At 52.0% G+C, this 22,917-nt stretch overlaps 1 protein-coding gene across 1 annotated transcript in view; it reads left to right on the top strand.

Annotated features, from left to right (window-relative positions):
- LOC126036964 (electroneutral sodium bicarbonate exchanger 1-like) overlaps window positions 1-22,917 on the top strand; it is a 268,764-nt gene that overhangs the window by 200,747 nt on the left and 45,100 nt on the right. Inside the window, exons 6-7 of the mRNA XM_049797191.1 lie at window positions 8,642-8,723; window positions 9,429-9,563. Coding sequence (XP_049653148.1) covers window positions 8,642-8,723; window positions 9,429-9,563 — 217 coding nt within the window. The remainder of the gene's footprint in view (window positions 1-8,641; window positions 8,724-9,428; window positions 9,564-22,917) is intronic.

Below are 22,917 nucleotides of genomic sequence, written 5' to 3'. Positions count from 1 at the left end.
GCTCCAGGCGCCGGAGCGAAGATTCCCCTGCAGCCCGTGGTGAAGACCCTGGTGAGGCAGGCTGTCCCCCTGCAGTCCAGGGAGGTCCACGGTGGAGCAGATCTCCACCTGTAGCCCGTGGAGGACCCCACGCCGGAGCAGGTGGGTTCCCGAAGGAGGCTGTGACCCCGTGGGAACCCCGCGCTGGAGCAGGTTCCTGGCAGGACCTGCGGATCTGTGGAGAGAGGAGCCCACGGAGCAGGCTTTCTGGCAGGACTTGTGACCCCGTGGGGGACCCGCGCTGGAGCAGTGTGCTCCTGAAGGACTGCACACCGTGGAATGGACCCATGCTGGAGCAGTTCGTGAAGAACTGCAGCCCGTGGGAATGGCCCACGTTGGAGGAGTTCGTGGAGGACTGTCTCCCGTGGGTGGGACCCCACGCTGGAGCAGGGGAAGAGTGTGATCAGCCCTCGTCCTGAGGAGGTGAAGCGGCAGAAAATAACGTGTGATGACCATAAACCCCATCCCTGTCCCCCTGTGCCGCTGGGGGGGCTTGGTGGTGAAATCCGGGAGGGTAGTTGTGCCCGGGAAGAACGGAGGGGTGGTGGGAAGGTGTTCTGAGATTTCGTTTTACTTCTCATTACCTTGCTCTGGTTGATTTGTAATAAATTGAGTATGTTTTGCAAATTGAGTCTGTTTTGCCCGTGACGGTAATAGTGAATGATCTCTCCTGTCCTTATCTCGACCCGCGAGCCTTTTGTTATATTTTCTCTCCCCTGTCCAGCTGAGGATGGGGGAGTGATAGAATGGCTTTGGTGGGCACCTGGTGTTCAGCCAGGGTCAACCCATCACAGAGGGGAAAATGAAAGCCAGTGGAGTGCCTGGGCTGGGAGACAATGCTGATGTGTGGGCTTTGTTGCAGCCTACCAGAGACGACCGCGGGTGGTTCATCAACCCCATAGGTCCCAACCCTTGGTGGACGGTGTTGGCTGCGCTCGTCCCAGCTCTGCTCTGCACCATCTTGATATTCATGGACCAGCAGATCAGTGCCGTTATTGTGAACAGGAAGGAGCACAAGCTGAAGGTAAGGGCCTGCGAGAGATGACTCCAGCCCCTTCTGGGCTGCAGGTCTGGGGAGAAGCTCTTATTCCCGATGCTTTCTGAAGGCATTGGTTTGGGACAAGGTCAAGCTGCATGGCAGGATGCTCTCCTGGATTAACGATGATGCAGGGAGCAAGTGACAGGGCAGTTCAGATGAGCAACCTTTTGGAGGAGCAAATTAATCTTGGAGCAATATAGAAGCGTGTTTTCGTTTTAAAATGGCAGCAGCAGCAGGTGTGGGGAATGAATTGTTTTGATGCGCTGCCAGGGATAACTCAGAGTCACACCTTCCTCGCAAGTGGTAGAATTTTCTTTATGAGTGGAAAAAATGTTTTGGTGGTTTTGGGTTGTGGCTTGTTGTTTTTTGAAGTATTTATCGCACGAGCTCTGCATATCCATTGTGTCTGAACTCCTGCCAGATTTTCATGCCAGGTGCTTGTGCAAAGCCTGCATACACGCTTGCTTGTTTCCATTTCTTGTTTTGAATTCTGAAGAAGTTGACTTGTGCTCGAGCAGGGTTTGAGTCTGACTTGCGACGTTATCCTTGCTCTTGTGCTATGGGATGCTCTGTTTCTTGTTTTCCTGCCTGCAGAAAGGATGCGGGTACCACCTGGACCTTTTTGTGGTGGCCATGATGCTCGGGGTGTGCTCTGTGATGGGGCTGCCCTGGTTTGTGGCTGCGACCGTCCTGTCCATCACCCACGTGAATAGCCTCAAAGTAGAGTCTGACTGCTCAGCTCCAGGAGAACAACCCAAGTTTCTGGGGATACGAGAGCAGAGAGTCACTGGCTTGCTGATCTTTGTGCTCATGGGCTGCTCCGTCTTCTTCACTTCTGTGTTAAAGGTGAGAGGAAAATGCAAACCACCCAACAACCGCGAGCTTGTTGGAGGTTACAGCAAAACAGTCCCCTCTCTGCAGGCCTGAGTAGTTAGTTGTGGAGCGGAGGAGGAGGAGGTGATCCCAACCCTTGGGGCTTGACCCACGGTGGGAACCAGCCTCGGTTAGGCTTTGCAGCCCTTCAGGCCCCCGTTTGGTGTGCTCGAGGCGAGCAAGCAACGCAACTGCTTGAATTTTTGGGTGTCTTTCAGGCCCGCCCATGTTTATGGGTTACAGTTGAGCATTTTCAGACGAGCGCATCTGCTCTGTTTCAAACAGGCAGCCCTTTAGTGGCTGCAATTTGCTCCCCAAATGCCCCGGAGCAGCCGTTCCCAGGAGCTAAACACACTGAGGTCATCCCCGTGGGCTTCCTTGCACGTTCCTCCCACAAAGTAATCTCGTCTCTATGCTAGGAGGAGGCCTGTGGCCTTTGCCTGTTGCCCCAAGAATAGGCAGAAGTGTTTCTTCTACCGCCAGAGAATGCGGCATAGGGTAGCACGGGTGAAATCGCCTATTTTCCTCCAACCTTTCTGGAAAATAGGATTATTCTGAGGAGAGGTAACTCCCAAGTTCAGCCTAAAGCAGAGCCTTAGCTCACTCGTGCGCACAAAATGGCAAAAAAATGGTTAAAATCTGACCCATCTCTAAGCCTGAATGGAAGCTGGAAAGCTTCAAGCAATTTTAGGCAGTGCCTGTGGAAGAGGGTGGTAATACTGAAAATGCAATACAGAAAAAGAAACGATTGCATTCTTTCTTTTTTTTTGCTTCCCCCCCCCCCCCCCCCCCCCCAATTTATACCAATGCCTGTGCTTTATGGCGTCTTTCTCTACATGGGTGTGTCGTCACTCAGAGGAATTCAGGTACGGACTCTTTTACAGCGTGCAGCATGTTGGCTCCCTGGTATTTTGTCTCTGTAGCAGCAGGGAAAAAAGCAGTGGCATGGGAAAAACTTCTCGCAGAGCAAGCAATGAAACTCTTTTGTGTAAGAAAAAGATTGGTGGAGGCACAGGAGGTATATGGGGCTGGGAGGACCAGGCAAGTTCAGCGCTCTCTGTTGCAGGGTTTAGGGCAGGTCAGTGTTTGGTTACGTGAAAGCGGGGGAATTCAGTGCAAAGTGAAGGCATTTTTGTTTCAGTTGGAGGATTCCCATTAAAGCCATGCAGATGTTTTCAGTTATCCTTGGTGTGCTTCAGGCATTCAGTATCTCTAGACCAGCAAGCTGAGGTGAAGGTCACAGTCAAGGGGATTTTGGTGGTGTTAAGTCTGTGTGCGTACGTGCGTGTGGGGGTGTGGGTTTGTAGTGGTAGAGGGACTGCTACTGCTTTATCATTCAGTGCTCTTCTTTTAATACCTAATTCCTCCTCTTTTTTTTTTCCTCTTTTTTCCAAATGTAAACTGGGAATGTCCAAAATAAATTTTCTGTTATATTTGATGCATTCTCCACTTTCTTCTTGATCATGACCGGGTTTTTGGTCTGGTTTGGGGTCCTGGCTTTAATTCACTCTTATGTCTCTTACTGGTACGAGAGGGATGCCCTCTGCGGCAGGGCAGCATAGAGAGCGTCCGAGCAGTTGGCCTAAGGTGAAAGAAAAGCATTTGCTCCCTGCGCTCCAGTTTTACCTCTCTTGGTTGGTTTGTTTTTTGTTGTGTTTTTTTTTTTTGCTTTGGCTCTGCCATCAGCCTGGGAGCTGCGAAATGCAGAACTGCCACCTTCTTGTCCCCTGGCTGTAAACTGCATCTAAGGGAGCACTTCAGGTATTTGATTTTGAATACACTGTATGGTCACAGGAGTGGCCAGATGAGACCTGGGGCTCTGTGTCCCTGGGCTGCCCCCTCTGTTGTTCCTCCACTTTCCTTCTGTATTGGATCTGGCTGAGTTGGAGTTCCTTTACCCCACAGCAGCCCTCGTAGTGCTGTGCTCTGTACTGGTAGCTAGAAAGCTGTTGATAACACAGCAGTGTTTTGGCCATGGCTGAGCAGTGCTGGCACAGCATCAAGGCTGTCTCTCTAACATTCCCCCGCTCCCCAGTAGGCTGGGGGTGGGCAAGATCTTGGGAGGCGACGTAGCCAGGAAGAAGAGGCATCCTGGTAGCAAGTAAATCTTAGGTCCCTTCAGATGCTGGGGACCCTGCGTTCATGCAGCATTGGGCAGACCCCAGATGGATTTTCCCTTGGCACACTGTACAGATCCTGCCTGTGGAGAAGTTCCTCCTTTTGGTCATTCACGGTGTTATACAACTTTGCTTAGAAGAAAACATCTCTATGCATAAAGGATGTTCACGTGCGGACTTCTTGCTGCACTTTAGGTAACGGCAGGGCCGCGCAGGTGGCGTAATCACTGGTACCAAGCAGGAGCTGCCTGGAGGCTCCTCTGTTACAGTCAACCAGCTCCGTTTATCCTGCGGCCAAGGGACATGTGTAGGGACGCAGCCTGAAGGCCACGCTGCACGTACAGCGCAGCACAGACCTGCACCCGCTCAGGGTAACTGTTAGGTGGATCCCTGACTCCTGGAGGTACAGTGATCTCCCAGTCAGGATCTCTGCACCAGGCTGTGAAACTGCACGGTAACTCGGGAACCAGAGAAGGTCCAGATCTGGAGGGGATGGTTAACCACAGGGCCTCACGTTGAACCTCCTCTAAGCTCGTCCTGTGCTTACAGGGTTCTCGAGCCTCTCGGGCATCTCCCAGACTGGCCGGTTACTGCCAGCTCCCTCGTTCCTGCGTTCCCCTCCCTGCCTGCCTGCCCCACTTTGGCCCCTGCAGCAGCACTCAGCTGAGCACCCTCCGTTGCTCCTGGGGAAAGAGCGTCCTCCTTGCTCTCCGTGGCGTTCCCCCAGCACACGGTGCTGTAGCAAGGACAAGGCAGTCAGATACAGACACAGCCTGTTGAACAGAGCGTCCTGCACGCAGTGCTTCCGATAGAGCAGCTCAGGAGCAAGGAGGTGAGCTGGGTGTGCTGCCTCTCACAAAGAGCATTCTACATCGGCGACCTTCCCCGTTGGACCCTCTGCAGCCTCTCTTTTTCCCGGTGTTGTAGGTGTTAGGTTGTGTGGTTAAAGGTTCATCTCCACAAACGCAGAGGAGGACAAAGGAGCAATGGCAGGCAGGGGAACCCCAGTGACCTAGGCAGAGGCAAGGGAGCACCCTGCTGTGGCTTTTGCCAGGGCTGTCACAGGAGAGGGCTCGACCACATTGTCTGGGTATGAGGCTCACCAGACAAGTATTGACTCTCCCTTGCTCACTTCACAGACTGACGGGGGGAATGCGCTTCTGTGGCCATGCCCTGCCTCTGAAGCCCGGCCGTAGACAAAAAACCGGCTCAAACTGTGAAGGTTACCAGGCAACACGTGACTGGGTGCACGTGTGCGGCAAGGTCTGTGCGTGTGAATGTCTGAAACTGAGTTCTGAGCTGTCAAGCAGAAGCCTGCTTCTTGCTACACGCAGCCAGCGTGGGCTGGTTGTAAATTTGGGTAACACCTGGAATAATCAAAAGTGGCGTGTCCCGAATCCTACAGTTAGTAAAGAGCTAGGAGAGAGAAGCCTTAATTTGGAGGCTGATCAGGCATTGTACTGCTCACATAGACAGATTAGGAAAACTGGGGGCGTGGGGTTCCAGAAAGAAGAGGTGGTGTCAAAAAGAAGGGTTCCCAGAAAGAAGAAGGGATCTTGAAGAGAAGCAAGGGACCCAGGAAGGAAAAGGTGAAGATCCTGGCTGGAGGAAATATCCTGGAAGTGGCGGAAGATCTTGGAGACCAGAGAGCCGCGTGGAGACAAGTGCCAGGGGATGCCCAGGGACCTTGACCAGCACCCTGCGAAACTGGTAAGGGCAAGCAGCTGCACAGCAGGAACCAAGGTGACGTTCTGCCTGACCTTCCCGGACCTGCAGTAGCTGGGATAGGGGAGTTGGATCAAGCAACTGCAGGATTCAGTAGGAATGCATTTCACGAAGGTAAAGAGGACACAGCAGTGGCTTGGAAATGCTGGTTGGTTTAATGGTAAAACTGGAATTATTCTGTGAACTGTGCATTCCTTTTAATATGGACTTAATTTAAAATAGCTGCTTTGAAGTTATTCTGACTTCACCTTAATCGACACCTGCAATCTTCATCATTTTATCTCCTCCAACAGCCAAACCATACCCTGCCCCTCCCCACCCCCTGCAAAAAAAACCCCAAAACCAACCCAGGAAAAGAAAGACTTCAAGGGCAAGCTAGGCAGCAAAGTTGTGCGAGATTGGTCAAACTGCTCAAAGTTTGCCGAGAGATTGGAGCTTGCAATTCAGATGTACGTCGCTCAGCGTGGGGAGGGTAGTACGCACCTTTCACTGGAGTCAGAGGGAAAAACGGGGAGAAGGGAGCTGCAGCGTAAAGAGTAAAGGACCTGACATTCTTAGGAAAACTCTCCTTTTTCTTTCCTTTTCCTTGCTCCTTCGCTTCCAGATCTCCGTGGTCGCAGTTTGTGCTGCCTCACCTCCAGCACAGCGTGCAGAATGAAACGACGGTCACAGAATTCGTCCTCCTGGGGTTCTGCAGCACCCCAGCCCTGCAGCGCTGCCTCTTTGGCCTTTTCTCTGCCCTCTGCTCTGCCACTCTGATGGGAAACGCACTTGTCTTTCTGCTTATCTGCCTGGACTACTGCCTCCACAGCCCCATGTACTTCTTCCTCTGCCACCTCTCCATCGCGGCCATCTGCTACGCCTCCAGCAATGTCCCCCGTATGCTAAGGAGCCTCCTTGGACAAGGCAGAACCCCCTCCTTTGCTGGGTGTGGGGCACAGAGCCATCTTTATTTAATCTTTGCACTTACAGCGTGCGTGCTGCTGGCCGTCATGTCTCATGTTCGCTACGTGGCAATCTGCCGTCCCCCGCGCTATGCCCTCATCGTGATCTGGAGGCTGCGCCTCACCCTTGCCACATTTCTGTGGGCTTTGGCGTTCGTATTTGGTACACTGCAAGCCTCTCTGGCTTTACACCTGCCTTTCTGTGGCCCCTGTGAGGTTGTCCACTTCTCCTGTGAAATTCTTGCTGTCTCAAAGCTGGCCTGCCCTGCCGCTCCTGCCAATAAAGTCCTGATCTTTGCTGTTTGTGTGTGCTTCTTCCTCTTCCCTTTAGCCTTAATCCAGATTTGCTCCCTGGACAGCCTGGCCACCGATCTGCGCATCCGCTCTGTGCCAGGATGGCACGAAACCACCTCCACGTGTGGCTCCCACCTGACCGTGGTGGGTGTCTTTTATGGAAACGCCATCTTCGTGTACGCGGGGCCCGGGAGCGGTAACTCCTCTGGGAGGGAGAAAGTTCTTTCCCGTTTCTACAGTCTCGTCAGCCCCAGTTTGAACCCCGTCATTGACAGTCGGAGGAACAAGCAGGTGAAGGAAGCCTTGCTGAAGCTTCAGAGAAGGAAGAGGGTCTTTCATTCCGTCTAGCTGGCGCTCTAGGCTTTCACCTGTCTCCTGTCTTTCTGCTCTGTCTTCTTGAGCTCTTGGGGAATGTTAAGTGGTTAAAACGTAACACAACACATGGGTATTCAAATGCATTTGTCTCTTGTTTCTCTGTGCAGTCTGATGAATATCATGACACAAAATGACTCATTCCTTGTATTGCAAATAACTAATTCTTGTTCCTCAGATGCAGCCGTCCTAGACAGGTAGTATGTTTCACCGGAACTGTTGACCCAAGTGGAAAAAACAGTCTTCTCGGTTCTAGCTAGCAGTCAGGATAAACTACTGTGTAGCAGGGTTTTTTTCTGAATCTACCCATTGATCCAATAAGATATTCTTTTTCCTTACCGTATTTGTACCTCTTGTTATCCTCAGGATGCTAGAGCTTCAGCTCTACTGTTAGAAAGAAAAAGAGAGAAAACATGATGCTGCTAATGGGCTTTGCCTCTCAGGAGGGTGAACGAGCCTGTGAAGGGTTTTCTTTCTGCACACTTTTGAGCCTGACACCTCTCATGCAGGAATGTTCTCTATTCTGGAGAGTTTTTGCTCAAAGCAGAGCTGGCTTCTGCCCAGGCACTAAGTTTTCCAAGCGGGAAGGGTCTAGGGGTGCGTGGCTTTAAATAGCTGCCTGGATCCGCATCATAGCTTGTGATTTCATAATGGTCCCTATTGTGTCTCTGGAGTTGGTGCACACTGGGTGCCACTTAGCTCCTCCCGTGAGGGCTACTCCATCAGTCCCTGGGGAATCGGGCCCCTGACTGACCTGGAGGTTCAGTTGTCCCCAAAACCCAGTGACTGACGTGAGGATGAACCCAAACGGGCGTTACAAAATGACACTTCTGGAAGAGTTACAGGTAGCGCGGCCGGGGCTCAAAAGTGCAGTTTTGTGGGTTGGGGTTTTTTTTTCCATTTTGGAAATCACTTTTTTAGACAGGAACCTCAAGAACAAAGCGGGAGGTGGGTTTTTTTTTGTCTGAAACACTCATCCCTCTCCTGCTGTATTAAATACGTCCAGACTCTCGTGTTATACAGTACAGGTGATGTTATGGGCTGTTTTATTTGCGTATGGGAAGAAAAACCTCCTACAAGTCCGTGGTTTTGGGGCTGTGCCTGAAGGAGGAGGAGGCATGCAGAGGCGTGATGGCTCGTGGACTCGCGTGGATGCAGGGGTGGGTGATGTCTGGGAGGACGTAAGGGAGCTCTCCACCCCCAGCCCCAACTTTTCCCTTCTTGTCGTTGCTAAACAGAGACATGACGAGGAGGCAGTGATTGACCGGGGAAGAAGGAGCAACGCTGTCAGTATTTGCTATGAGAAGGAGGAGTTGGAAGGTGAGTCTCTGCTGAGATCCTGGTGGAGGAGCCACTAGCCCAGCGCGTTTTCCCATTGCACAAAGTCTCTCCAGTGTGCCTTGTTGGGTGTCAAATCATGTGCAGCGAAACGTGCCGCGCTTCTCAATAAAGCAACACAGTTATTGTCACATTTTTTACTATTATGGCTTTTTAAACGGAGGGAAAAAGCCTCCCGGGAGGCCACGGTGTGAGTTGTAGCCACGGGGCTCGATAATTCACGGCTTTTTTTCTCGCAGAGGTTGCTCCTGGCTTGGAGAGGTCAGGAGAATCATTTCAGGGCTGCAGACACGGGGCTGTGATTTTCTTTTTTTGTTCTGGAGTTCATTGCAATGGGACTGATTTGATCGTCTCTTGTCGCCTCGTGCCATACAGAGCTTTTGAAAATAATTAGCTCGTGTTGCTGCTTAATGAGCAAGTCTGAGTGTTGTCCAGCCGAAGCTGGAATTTGAGAAGAGGTCCGATACTTTCAGGGCACTTTTAGATGACCCGGAGCCAACACTTGTTGTTGCTGTGTTGTTGCAAAGCTCGAGTAAAATAGGCTTGGAAAAAAGGACGTCCAGTGAAAATAACATTAAGGGAAGCTGGCGTTGCTCCTGGGATTGAACCGTGGCTTAGCAAGGCACCGGCCACCTCAACTATTGCCGCAATGCCGAGAGTGCTGCAAAAAACGCTGCTTTTTCGCAGGCCACCGGACCCTGTACGTGGGCGCGCAGATGCCACTGGTTAGGCAGAGCCACCGGCATCACCGACGCCACAGCCAGAAGCATCGGGAAGGGGAACGGGAGAAGGAGTCTGCCCCGACAGAGCAGGGCTACCACTGTAAGTTCCACCGCGGCATTCGCTAAACTGGGGGCAACGTGGGCACTGGGGCCTTCTGCAAGCACGTCCCCGTGGCTAGTTTGAGTGAGTTGCTGTTCTTCCGAGGGAAAGTGGCCTTATTGAGCAACACCCTCTTTTTCCCAAGTTTTACTTTGTTTTTTTGTTTTTTTGTTTTGTTTTTTTTTTTAATGCAGTTAAATGCATAATGGGTTTAGGCTCGTCTTCCTTAGAGGGATCCTGGCTTTAAAAATGGCTATGTGGGGAAGGAAAGCAGCCCATCCTTATGCAGAGGTGGACCAGATGCTTCTCCTTCTTCACGGCTCTGTGCAAGCCCAGAGAGACGCAGAGGAGAGGGGCCAGCCCAGTGTTTATGGCTGCACTGGTGCTGATGGCCACTTTGCACGTGAGGGTGACAAGCTGTGTTCAGGCGCGGTAACGGGATGGGTCTTTGCCTTCTGCCCCCAGGCTCCCCGTCCCAGCGGGTGCAGTTCATTCTCAGGACCAAGGAGGACGAGCAGCACATCCCTCACCACTTGTTCTCCGAGCTGGATGAGATCTGTGTAAAAGAGGGCCGAGATGCCGAGTGGAAGGAAACGGCAAGGTAAATCCCTGCTGCTTTGGCTGCGGTGGGAGAGGAGTCCCCGCACTGGCAGCGCCCGTGGGCTCTGCTTTCTCCTCTCCAGGACGCGAAGCTTTTGCAGCTGCAGGTGGCGGCACGAGGAGCCTTCTCCTCTTGCCACCCCGTGGCTCTGTCAAAGGGGCTGCAGAGCTGGGGCTGTTTTCGTGCAATGGGGCTGATCGCACCCGATGTCCGCAGGTGGCTGAAGTTTGAGGAGGACGTGGAAGACGGCGGCGAGCGCTGGAGCAAGCCCTACGTTGGCACGCTGTCCTTGCACAGCCTCTCCGAGCTGAGGAGCTGCATCAGCAATGGGTCGGTGCTGCTGGACGTTTGTGCCAACAGCATCGAGGAGATTGCAGGTACCGTGGGCACTGCATCTCTCCGGGAATGGCCAAGCTCAGCTCACCACGGTGCTCTTCACTCCCAAATCAAACCCTGCCCCAATGGCACGTCCTTTTCCAGAAGTGCCACTGTGTTTTTCTCATGAGCTGTTTTTGGATGTAGACTGGGCGTGCAACAGTCGCACTGTTTTTTTATTCCAATATGGGGTCCTTTTGAAAGCAGTTTGTGGAGTTGGAGAAGCCACTAGAGAATATTCTGCAGCCAAAAAGGAGCGTGTGTCAGGGCTTAGCAGGCTGCTCTTAGAAATACGGAGTCTGCGTAAGAGCTGAACCTCCTTAAAGGAACTATTTCTTACAAGTTGTTTCCTCGCATTCTTTGTTTTACTTTTGCCTTCACATCCAGCATTTAAGAGTTTTAAGGCAGAGTTTCTCTGGCGATGACCAAGCAGTGTATTTCTGTGGGGAAGATACTTGAAGTTAATTGCAAAAGCCACTTTGGAGAAGTTATCTTTGACTGGCAGCAGGTCTCCATTCAGCCCTTTCAAGGGCTGGAGAAGTCGGAGCCGTTCTTAGCATGTTTCTCCCTGGGCTCAGCAAATTGCACTCGATCAGCACGGGAAACTGGGAACATCTGTGCTACAGATTGCTTATAATTTGGGTAAACGTGTAGAGTCAGAAAGGCCAGGTCGGGCAAGAAAATTGCATTATTTAGAATGGGAAATATTTATCTTAGTGGAATGATGAATAAGCACTTGGATGATGTTTCTTAGCAAAAGAAAATTCTCGTTTTCGCTGCAAAGGCTGAACATTATTAAAAGGCCTTGCTATGCAAGGCTGAGCGGGCATTAGGGTGCAACCTGTGTGGCACAGCCTTCCCTGGGGGCTTTGGGGGTCGGGACTTGTTGGGGTTTCTGCTCTGATGGCTTTGTTTCCCTTTGCCATCCTCAGATATGATCCTGGCCCAGCAAGAACAGTCCACGGAGTTTGACGAGCACGTGCGGGTGCAAGTTCGAGAAGTCCTTCTGAGGAAGCACCACCATCAGAACGAGAAGACAACCAACCTTCTCCCCGCTGTCTGCTCGTTTGCTGATGTGAGCAAGAGGCAGTCGGACCTGCACCTCCTCTACAAGCCAGGTGAGGGTTTCTGCAGGGCTGTGGCCCCATTAGACTTGCCCAGGCAAAGGAGAAGCGTCCCAGTTGCTCCTTGTCCATCTTTCTGAGTGTCTTTCTTTTTCCTACCAGCCCAAACAATCACCCCTTGTCCTTCTCCCACCGCTGCGGAAGCTAAAGATGGGGTGACCCGTGAGAGCAGAGCTATGGATTTAAGCAAGGTGAGACACTCGTAGCTTTCTTAACGCCTTTAGGGCCAGATTTGCTCTTGCAGTGCTGCAGTGCTGCAGAGCGCTGTGGGCTTTGCTTTTGGGGTAATTGCCTGAAAATCGCTTGTCGTGCCCAGGCGGAGCTGCACTTGATGAAGAAAATTCCCACCGGGGCTGAAGCATCCAACGTGCTCGTAGGAGAGCTGGATTTCCTTCACCAGCCCATCGTGGCATTTGTCCGCCTGAGGCCGGCTGTCCTCCTCTCAGGCATGACGGAAGTTCCCATCCCAACAAGGTGCGAATGAGAAGCGCAATTTTTTCCATGAAAAAGACACCCAGCCAAACATCAAGTTGCAGGCATCAGTTTGGTGTCCCAAGGAAACAAGGCTAGCGGGAGGGGGAGCAAGCACGTTTCCCCCACCCACGTCTCCTCGCCTTCATTTCTCCATTCCCTGCTGTAGCTTTTAAACCCATCGGCCAATTGTAATGAAAGTTGGCCCCCAAATTACATTTGCCGTCGGTTTTGAAGAATTTCAAATTCATCACGGCATCGCTGAGCCTACGTGTCCCGTCTTGAGCCACGCTCTGGGCTGAGAGCTGCCAGGGCTTTCCTTGGGTGCTCTTGGAGCAAGGACACCTTCTTCTCTCTCTCATTTTCTTTTTCTTGCCCAGGTTCCTGTTTGTTTTGCTTGGACCAGAAGGAAAAGCCCATCAGTACCATGAGATCGGCAGGTCCATGGCCACTATCATGACGGATGAGGTGCGACAAGATGAGATAGCTCCGGGTCATTTTTGCCTTTCTTCAGCTCTCCCTGTCTCTGAAGTAGTGAGGAAGAGGATTTGCTGTCCCAGCTGCCTGCAGCTCTCCAAATAGCCCAGCCCTCTTTCTCACCCCAAAGCAAACACGCAGATTTGCATCACCCCACATCCTGGAGGCTGAAATCCCGCCCGGGGTGCATCCTGCACCTCATCCTTCTCGCCGGGGTCCCCAGCATGCTGTCCCCAGTGGTGGCATCGCCAGGGCCAGTAAAACTTCTCTTGCTCTTTAAGCAGAAGGGTATGGTGTGCCATGGGGGACGGGGGCCTCGTGGGGGAGATGATTACAAGTGCCGTGATGCACAGATTTTTCCTTTTGGGGGAATATTTCCTGCCCTTTCCAGCAGGGAATTTTGGTGAAAAAGCCTTGCGTTTAGCCAAGAGCTTATTGCACTGGTTAGGACATCCGAGCTGGGTTGTCCTCTCACCAGGTTGTCTTCTATTGGCAGGTTTTCCGTGACGTTGCCTATAAAGCCAAGAACGGGGCTGACCTCGTGGCTGGCATCGACGAGTTTCTGGATCAGGTCACGGTCTTGCCGCCAGGAGAGTGGGATCCATCAATCCGAATCGAGCCCCCGAAAAACGTCCCTTCGCAGGTGGGTGCCACATCGGCGGGAGGCGTGAGGGGGATGGGCAGGATGGCTGGGGATGCTGTTCAGGGGCCCAAATTCACAAGGTCCCACTCTGACACAGTCACAGAGCCAGACCAGAAGCAAAACAAGCCAGTGGTTACAAGTCCATAGCTTTATCTTACTTCCATTTTAACAGGAAAAAAGGAAGATGCCAGGAGCTCTTGATGACAGTGCTTCTCACAGCACGCTGGAGAAACACAGTGGCCCTGAACTGCAGCGGACGGGAAGGTGGGAGCTGTAATAGTTTGGGGTTTTTTTCTGTTTGCCTCTCAAATCTGAGCATGCACCTTCCCTTCTAGCAGGTCTTTGGGGTTAGCTGGTTCAGTGAAGGGGCTCCACATTGCCAGCTTGGTCCCCTGGGCTGGGCAGGGGGGAGATCTGGGCAGCTGGGCTCAGCCCCAACCATCACCGTTGCACGCAGGTTTCCTTGATTTGGGCTGAAGGAGAGTGCTTCTTTTAGCCACGAAAGTTACTCTATGCTTGTGATTGCCCTTCTGCAGCAAAGCAAAGTCAACGTGTTCCTCCAAGAGAACAGACTCTCTTCTTTTTCCTTCCTGCAGGCTCTTTGGAGGTTTGACCCTGGACGTGAAGCGGAAAGCCCCGTGGTTCTGGAGCGACTTCCGGGATGGTCTGAGCCTGCAGTGCCTGGCGTCCTTCCTCTTCCTCTACTGTGCCTGCATGTCCCCTGTCATCACCTTTGGGGGACTGCTGGGGGAGGCGACCAATGGCCACATAGTGAGCACCTCTCTCTGTTGGGGGGGATGGGGGAGGGTAAAACTCAGGCCAAAGTCCCTGCTGCAGTGAACCGGCTTTGGTTTTTGTTTCTCCCTAATGATTTATTTACTCACGGCCGCCTCTCTTCCCCGGACAGAGTGCCATGGAGTCGCTGCTGGGCGCGTCCATGGCCGGCGTGGTGTATTGCCTCTTTGCCGGCCAACCTCTCACCATCCTCGGCAGCACCGGACCCGTCCTGGTGTTTGAGAAGATCCTCTACAAATTCTGCAAGTAAGGCAGGCTGCCGCAGCTGGGTGCTGCGAGAGCCTTCAGAAGGGGGCAGTGATGGAGAAAAGATGCTTTTCTTTTCTTTTTCTTAGGGGTAGTTGCTAGATTTTAGTGACAGTCCTTTTGTTGCGATGGCTTTGATGGGAGATAAACCACCCTTATTGCCATAAGGTTTATTATTAAGCCCCAGCTTGCTGGCAGCAGGTGACTGGGTGCAAACCCAGCTGGTTTCAGTGTTAGGGCGTCAGGGTGATGTGGGAGAACACCACCTGGCCCAAGAGGGACCTGACCTCAAGCAGCCTCCAAGGTGTTAACACGAGATCCGTGTTAAACAGTGGTAACTAAATAATTGGCCTCTCCTGCTGTGGGTCTACACCCTGCACCACAGCCCCGAGGCTCTCTGTAGTAGTACATGGAAACTGCATTTCCCATCCGCAGCCTTGACACGCTCCAAAATTGCTCCCCGTTTTCCCCAAAGGCAGGCATGGCTCAGGGCCTCTTGCTGGCCTTTCCAGCCTTTGTTTCATTCTGCTTTCCCAGGGAATACACGCTCTCCTATCTGTCTCTGCGGGCGTGCATTGGGCTGTGGACCGCCTTCTTGTGCATAGTGCTGGTGGCCACCGACGCCAGCTGTTTGGTGTGCTACGTCACCCGCTTCACGGAAGAAGCCTTTGCCTCCCTCATCTGCATCATCTTCATCTACGAGGCTCTGGAGAAGCTGAGTCACCTGCGAGACACCTACCCTGTGCACATGCACAGCAAGCTGGACTTCCTCACCAGCTACTAGTGGGTTTTTTTCCCCCTGAGAAAGCTGCTGCCCCTTGGCAGGAGCTCCGGGCTGCACCTCCATCACCTTTCCCTTACCCCTGTCTTGGCTTCTCTCCTCCCAGCTGTAAGTGTGAGGCACCGACCCATCCCAGCAACGAAACGCTGCGTTTCTGGGCGAGCAACAAGATCAACGTGTCTGGCATCGCCTGGGAAAACCTCACGGTGACCGTAAGTGCCCCGAGCCACTGCTTCCTCGCGCCGCGTCCATGGGGTCCAGGGGCATTTGCCTGGTGCAAAAGTCAGAGCCCTTCAGGGAATGATGGGCTTCAAACTGTGCTAGTGCTGCTCGGAAAAGTCCTTGCCTAAATGTAGCGTGTGGTTTTAAGCCGCTTGGTCCTGGGGAGGAGAGTCCACCTTGTCCAGTCTACCCCAACGTTGTGGGTAGCAAGTGTCCCCGTCAAGCCTGTTGCAGGACAGTATTTCTGACTGGGAGGAAGGTTAAGTAGTGGGTGGTTTGATTATTGTAGAAGTTGTAGGACTTAAGTTCATGCTTGAAAGGTAGTAGCTGGCCTCCTTAATGGGTTCCTAGTAACTCCAGGCCTTGCTTTCTCGTTCAGTGCTGTCTGTAGGTACGTGCATAAATTTGCTTGTCTGAGCAGCCTCTCAGGCTGTTGTTGCCGGAAGCAGAGCCCGGGCCTAGGGCAGCAGGCTCTTATGGTGGCCTTCATCCCCTCTTGGCCAGGTTCTGCGAGACCTCCCCTGGGGAGGGACGATCTGTCTCTTCTCCTCCTTTCCTACCATGGTTGTCTTTAGCCCTCCTTCCCTCTTCCCTCTCTCTCTATCCCCAAGAGTTTCCAGTGTTTCCTTCCCCTCTGGTGTCTTCTTTAGCCACGATTGCTCGAATGGCAGGCAGAGGATGTGCCAAGGGTGCGTGGTATGGTGTCCCCTCACATCTCATTTCTCCGCTGTGTAGTTCAATGTGTCACTTGTTCAGCTGCTGCTGCTCATTAAATATAAATCTCTATTGGCAGGAGCAGTTACAGGGTCGTGGATCTTGGACCAAGATCCTCAAAACCCCCTAGCTATGCGAGGTTTCCCTGCCGCACGTGCACTGCCTTTGTGTCCTGACGCTCTGTTTCTCCAGGAATGTCGGTATTTGCGTGGGGAGTTTCAAGGACCTGCCTGTGGACGCGACGGCCCCTACACCCCTGACGTGTTCTTCTGGTGCTGCATCCTCTTCTTCGCCACCTTTGCCCTGTCAAGCTTCTTGAAGAAGTTTAAAACCAGCCGCTACTTTCCAACCAGAGTAAGTAGAAGATGGTGGCCAGTGTCCATCTCCACACTCATTTCCCAAAATGGCTTTCCTGGAGCACTAAGCAGTATTTGCCCTGCCTTGGTCAAGCTGGGAAACGTTGGCCTTGCAGGCCAAGCTCTCCAAGAGCTTGGATGTCCCGCACTCATTTCCATGAGTGCAAAATCATCGTAGCATTTCCCACATGCCTCGTGACCTGCCCCAGATTGAAGATTTTGGGGGGTTGATTTATTTTATTTTTATTTTTTTTTCTCCTCAGGTAGTAGGAAGTCAGGTTTCCCAAAGTTTTGGGGGTTGGGGTTGGGGGATTTTTTCCCTACCTTCTGTGCATTATGTGCTCGAGCAGAAAGTAGATTCGAATGAGGAGCTTCCTTTTGAGGACTAAAGGATGCCTCAGTGCCTTGTTGCCATTGTAGCTGTGAGTGTAGCTGTAGTGTCAGACATGTGTTTTCTTATTTTTAATATTATTATTATTATTTTTAGGTTTTGACTTAAACCAACCCTTGTCCGCCTAATTAAGCTTTTTTTATTGTCTGACCCCAGATCTCACAGGGACAAACACAGCAGCAGTATCTAAGCAAGGGATCAGGCTGCATGTGCTCAGAGGGGTGGTGGGATTTGGTTAAGCAGCCTTAATGTTGTGGATGTCTGCAACTCTTGCATCTCGCGTTACGGCCCTGTTTGCCATGCCCCTCTCACCTCTGGTTTCTCGCCCCAGGTACGGTCCACAGTGAGCGACTTTGCTGTTTTCCTCACCATCGTCATCATGGTGCTCCTTGACTTTGTGGTTGGGATCCCATCGCCGAAGCTCCAGGTCCCCCATGCGTTCAAGGTAACGGGATGTTTTGGCACGTGGGGGTGCCACAAGGTGATGCCGGGGCAGGGCAGGGCTGAGTCTGGAGGAGATGCTGGTGGTGTGACCATCTCCTCTTCCACCTCCAAGTGCCTTGCTTCCTCCTGGAAACGAGAAGATGGCCCCAAAACTAGATACCTACAGGGGAAGTATCTAGAGGTGCTTGCAAAGAGGAGACTGGCACTGCTGAAGCCCCCGGGAGAGGGGGACATGAAGCCAGGGCTGGGAGGTGCTCTGACACAGGGAGGGAGGGGAAAATGAAAGCCAGTGGAGTGCCTGGGCTGGGAGACGATGCTGATGCGTGGGCTTTGTTGCAGCCTACCAGAGACGACCGTGGGTGGTTCATCAACCCCATAGGACCCAACCCTTGGTGGACGGTGTTGGCTGCGCTCATCCCAGCTCTGCTCTGCACCATCTTGATATTTATGGACCAGCAGATCAGTGCCGTTATTGTGAACAGGAAGGAGCACAAGCTGAAGGTAAGGGCCTGTGAGGGATGACCCCAGCCCCTTCTGGGCTGCAGGTCTGGGGAGAAGCTCTTATTCCCGATGCTTTCTGAAGGCATTGGTTTGGGACAAGGTCAGGCTGCGTGGCAGGATGCTCTCCTGGATTAACGATGATGCAGGGAGCAAGTGACAGGGCAGTTCAGATGAGCAACCTTTTGGAGGAGCAAATTAATCTTGGAGCAATAGAGAAGTGCGTTTTTGTTTTAAAATGGCAGCAGCAGCAGGTGTGGGGAATGAATTGTTTTGATGCGCTGCCAGGGATAACTCAGAGTCACACCTTCCATCCAAGTGGTACAGTTTTCTTTGTGAGTAGAAAAAATGGTTTGGTGGTTTTGGGTTGTGGGTTGTTGTATTTTGGAGAAGTATTTATCGCACAAGCTCTGCATATCCATTGTTTCTGAACTCCTGCCAGATTTTCATGCCACGTGCTTGTGCAAAGCCTGCATACACGCTTGCTTGTTTCCATTTCTTGTTTTGAATTCTGAAGAAGTTGACTTGTGCTCGAGCAGGGTTTGAGTCTGACTTGCGACGTTATCCTTGCTCTTGTGCTATGGGATGCTCTGTTTCTTGTTTTCCTGCCTGCAGAAAGGATGCGGGTACCACCTGGACCTTTTTGTGGTGGCCGTGATGCTCGGGGTGTGCTCCGTGATGGGGCTGCCCTGGTTTGTGGCTGCGACCGTCCTGTCCATCACCCACGTGAATAGCCTCAAAGTAGAGTCTGACTGCTCAGCTCCAGGAGAACAACCCAAGTTTCTGGGGATACGAGAGCAGAGAGTCACTGGCTTGCTGATCTTTGTGCTCATGGGCTGCTCCGTCTTCTTCACTTCTGTGTTAAAGGTGAGAGGAAAATGCAAACCACCCAACAACCGCGAGCTTGTTGGAGGTTACAGCAAAACACTCCCCTCTCTGCAGGCCTGAGTAGTTAGTTGTGGAGCGGAGGAGGAGGAGGTGATCCCAACCCTTGGGGCTTGACCCACGGTGGGAACCAGCCTCGGTTAGGCTTTGCAGCCCTTCAGGCCCCCGTTTGGTGTGCTCGAGGCGAGCAAGCAACGCAACTGCTTGAATTTTTGGGTGTCTTTCAGGCCCGCCCATGTTTATGGGTTACAGTTGAGCATATTCAGACCAGCACATCTGCTGTCTTTCAAACAGGCAGCCCTTTACTGGCTGCAATTTGCTCCCCAAATGCCCGGGAGCAGCCGTTCCCAGGAGCTAAACACACTGAGGTCATCCCCGTGGGCTTCCTTGCACGTTCCTCCCACAAAGTAATCTTGTCTCTAGGCTAAAAGGAGGCCTGTGGCCTTTGCCTGTTGCCCCAAGAATAGGCAGAAGTGTTTCTTCTACCGCCAGAGAATGCGGCATAGGGTAGCACGGGTGAAATCGCCTGTTTTCCTCCAACCTTTCTGGAAAATAGGATTATTCTGAGGAGAGGTAACTCCCAAGTTCAGCCTAAAGCAGAGCCTTAGCTCACTCGTGCGCACAAAATGGCAAAAAAATGGTTAAAATCTGACCCATCTCTAAGCCTGAATGGAAGCTGGAAAGCTTCAAGCAATTTTAGGCAGTGCCTGTGGAAGAGGGTGGTAATACTGAAAATGCAATACAGAAAAAGAAACGATTGCATTCTTACTTTTTTTTTTCTTCCCCCCCCCCAGTTTATACCAATGCCTGTGCTTTATGGCGTCTTTCTCTACATGGGTGTGTCGTCACTCAGAGGAATTCAGGTACGGACTCTTTTACAGCGTGCAGCATGTTGGCTCCCTGGTATTTTGTCTCTGTAGCAGCAGGGAAAAAAGCAGTGGCATGGGAAAAACTTCTCGCAGAGCAAGCAATGAAACTCTTTTGTGTAAAAAAGAGATTGGTGGAGGTACAGGAGGTATATGGGGCTGGGAGGACCAGGCAAGTTCAGCGCTCTCTGTTGCAGGGTTTAGGGCAGGTCAGTGTTTGGTTACGTGAAAAGCGGGGGAATTTGGTGCAAAGGGAAGGCAGTTTCTACCACTGGTGGAAATCCTCGCGGGGGGATTCAGTGGGCCGAGAAATGCTAATAATGGAATGGCATGGAATAGTTGCCGTTTGGTGGGCAGCTCTCAGGGCCAAGCCGGTTTATAGATGGAGCGAAGGGAAAATGGGTGCTGCTCCCAGGAGGAATGCGGTGGGATCCAGGATTTCTGACGGCAAGCGAGATGCTGCAAAGTGCCTCCACGTCTCGAGAGGGCCAGAAACTTGCCGCAGTCCCAAGGTGGCAACCTTTCCCTTTTATTTCGCAGTTCTTTGATCGCTTGAAGCTGTTTTGGATGCCGGCGAAACACCAGCCGGATTTCATCTACCTGCGGCACGTGCCCTTGCGAAAGGTGCATTTCTTCACGGCGATCCAGCTGACCTGCCTCGTCCTGCTCTGGACCATCAAGGTGTCCCGTGCCGCCATCATCTTTCCCATGATGGTAAGAGCTGCCACCGCTCAGCAGCGGGGTGTTTGCAGTGTTGGAGTGAGAGGTGGCATCGTCTCTGAGCTCACCGCATCTTCCCTCTTATTCATGAAGGTTTTGGCTCTCGTCTTTGTCCGGAAAGCGATGGATTTCTGCTTCTCAAAGCGAGAGCTCAGCTTTCTGGATGACCTTATGCCAGAAAGGAAGAAGAAGTTGGACGATGCCAGAAATGAAGCCGGAGAAGAAGAAGAGGTAAGGCTTGCTGTGTCCTCGGGGCTGGACATCTCCGTGTGGCTGTGAGATTGCCTGTTTCTCTTACAGCTTGTCTGGAAATGTTGGGGGAAGATCAGCACTCAATCGAAATAGATCCCAATAGCCTGTAACTTTTGTAACCTTTGTTTCCTCAAGTAGCAGTGAGCTGAACGCTTGAATACAGGTGTAATTTTTAAAACGAGTCGTTTTTCACAAAGGTCATTATCATTATGATGATTATTATTAGATGCTGCTGCTGCTGCTGCTGCTGGCAAGACTTGCTCATAATCGTGTTTTGAACACACAATCCCCCTGCCCCGAAATCTTTGGAGTGAACGGTTTCTTCCCTGCTGCACTAATACCTATAGCTGCCAAGGGGCAGAAGCGGAGGGCAGACTGCTAAGTTTGTGCTGGGCATTCAGCTTATCTCCACTTTGATCAAAGACAGAGAACGTGATTTGTCCCTTTTTTACATCAGGAGTCCAGGAGGGTGATGGAAGCTGCTGCTGCTGCAAGTTCAGTTCAGCTGAACGTGGGGAAGACCAGTGATGTGGATATCCCAAAGCAAAGCAGTGACAGGTAAAGCTCCACCAAGCGCCAGGACCCCCGGCAAGATTAGCTTGAAGGTGTTTGGCAGAGTTTTCTCCACTTGCCTCTTTGTGGGGCATCCCACAGAAACCAGCAGGCAGCTTGGTGGGAAAACCAAATTTGGGGGCAGGGCTGCAGGAAGTGATTGCAGGGCTCTGACCGCAAGCAGAGTGGCTGCAGCACTCGTGTTTGACCCTCAAACCTTGCCTCATCAGTGCCTTTACGGTAGCTGGAGATCCTCATACTTAACACATGAGGAGTTGCAGGCGTGATCTGTACGAGCAGTGGCTTAGGAACCTGGACCGGGGCTAAGCCCCAGCAAGAGCCTTTGCACAGAGCTGTTGCTCTGCAGCTCCCGGGCTTGCCTCCCAAAACTCCTCATCCAGCAAAATCCCCCACACTTATGCGGAGCTTTGATTCTCGGGGCTCCGCTGTTCCTCTTGCTGATGCTAATGCTCTTGGTGGCATCAGTTCCCATAATCACGGATTGCTGTGTAAAATATTTATTGCAGGACTGATCCTTCTGAGATTGTTATCCTGGATGAAATGTCACAAATGACCGTATGGAAGGCTCTCACTTTGAAGACAGAAACCCTTTGAATCCAGGGAGGAAAAAGGTAAAGGATTGCACGTGAACGTGACCGTGCTACTCTGCAAGCGACGGCGCACGCCTACGCTTTTCCCACGCTTTGGCCGGCAAGGCTGAGCAAACGGCCTGTCCCTGGGAACAGGCATTGTGGACCGTGGCATGTAAACCAGCTCCTCTCTGCTGGGGTGGTCCCCCAAACAGGGCTGAATCAGCAGCAGGTGGCAGGTCTTCCACTGATGATGCTCTCCCTCTTTTTCTCTCCCCTTCGCCTTTCCCCACTCCCGCTTTTCACGTTTAGGAATCTTGACTTTGAAGGAGAGGAGTGAGAGCGTGACTCGGGGATGTGCCAACGCAGACAGAGGGAGAAAGCGCTTTGTTTCAGTTGGAGGATTCCCATTAAAGCCATGCAGATGTTTTCAGTTATCCTTGGTGTGCTTCAGGCATTCAGTATCTCTAGACCAGCAAGCTGAGGTGAAGGTCACAGTCAAGGGGAGTTTGGTGGTGTTAAGTCTGTGTGCGTACGTGCGTGTGGGGGTGTGGGTTTGTAGTGGTAGAGGGACTGCTACTGCTTTATCATTCAGTGCTCTTCTTTTAATACCTAATTCCTCCTCTTTTTTTTTCCCCTCTTTTTTCCAAATGTAAACTGGGAATGTCCAAAATAATTTTCTGTTATAGTTGATGCATTCTCCACTTTCTTCTTGATCATGACCGGGTTTTTGGTCTGGTTTGGGGTCCTGGCTTTAATTCACTCTTATGTCTCTTACTGGTACGAGAGGGATGCCCTCTGCAGCAGGGCAGCATAGAGAGCGTCCGAGCAGTTGGCCTAAGGTGAAAGAAAACATTTGCTCCCTGTGCTCCAGTTTTACCTCTCTTGGTTGGTTTGGTTTTGGGTTTGTTTTTTTTTGCTTTGGCTCTGCCATCAGCCTGGGAGCTGCAAAATGCAGAACTGCCACCTTCTTGTCCCTTGGCTGTAAACTGCATCTAAGGGAGCACTTCAGGTATTTGATTTTGAATACACTGTATGGTCACAGGAGTGGCCAGATGAGACCTGGGGCTCTGTGTCCCTGGGCTGCTCCCTCTGTTGTTCCTCCACTTTCCTTCTGTGTTGGATCTGGCTGAGTTGGAGTTCCTTTACCCCACAGCAGCCCTCGTAGTGCTGTGCTCTGTACTGGTAGCTAGAAAGCTGTTGATAACACAGCAGTGTTTTGGCCATGGCTGAGCGGTGCTGGCACAGCATCAAGGCTGTCTCTCTAACATTCCCCCGTCTCCAGTAGGCTGGGGGTGGGCAAGATCTTGGGAGGCGACGTAGCCAGGAAGAAGAGGCATCTAGGTAGCAA

Source organism: Accipiter gentilis, unplaced genomic scaffold (assembly GCF_929443795.1).
Source record: "Accipiter gentilis unplaced genomic scaffold, bAccGen1.1, whole genome shotgun sequence".
Lineage (NCBI taxonomy): Eukaryota > Metazoa > Chordata > Aves > Accipitriformes > Accipitridae > Astur > Astur gentilis.
The sequence above is the reverse complement of the archived record's forward strand: the minus strand, read 5'-3'. Positions and strand labels throughout refer to the sequence as shown.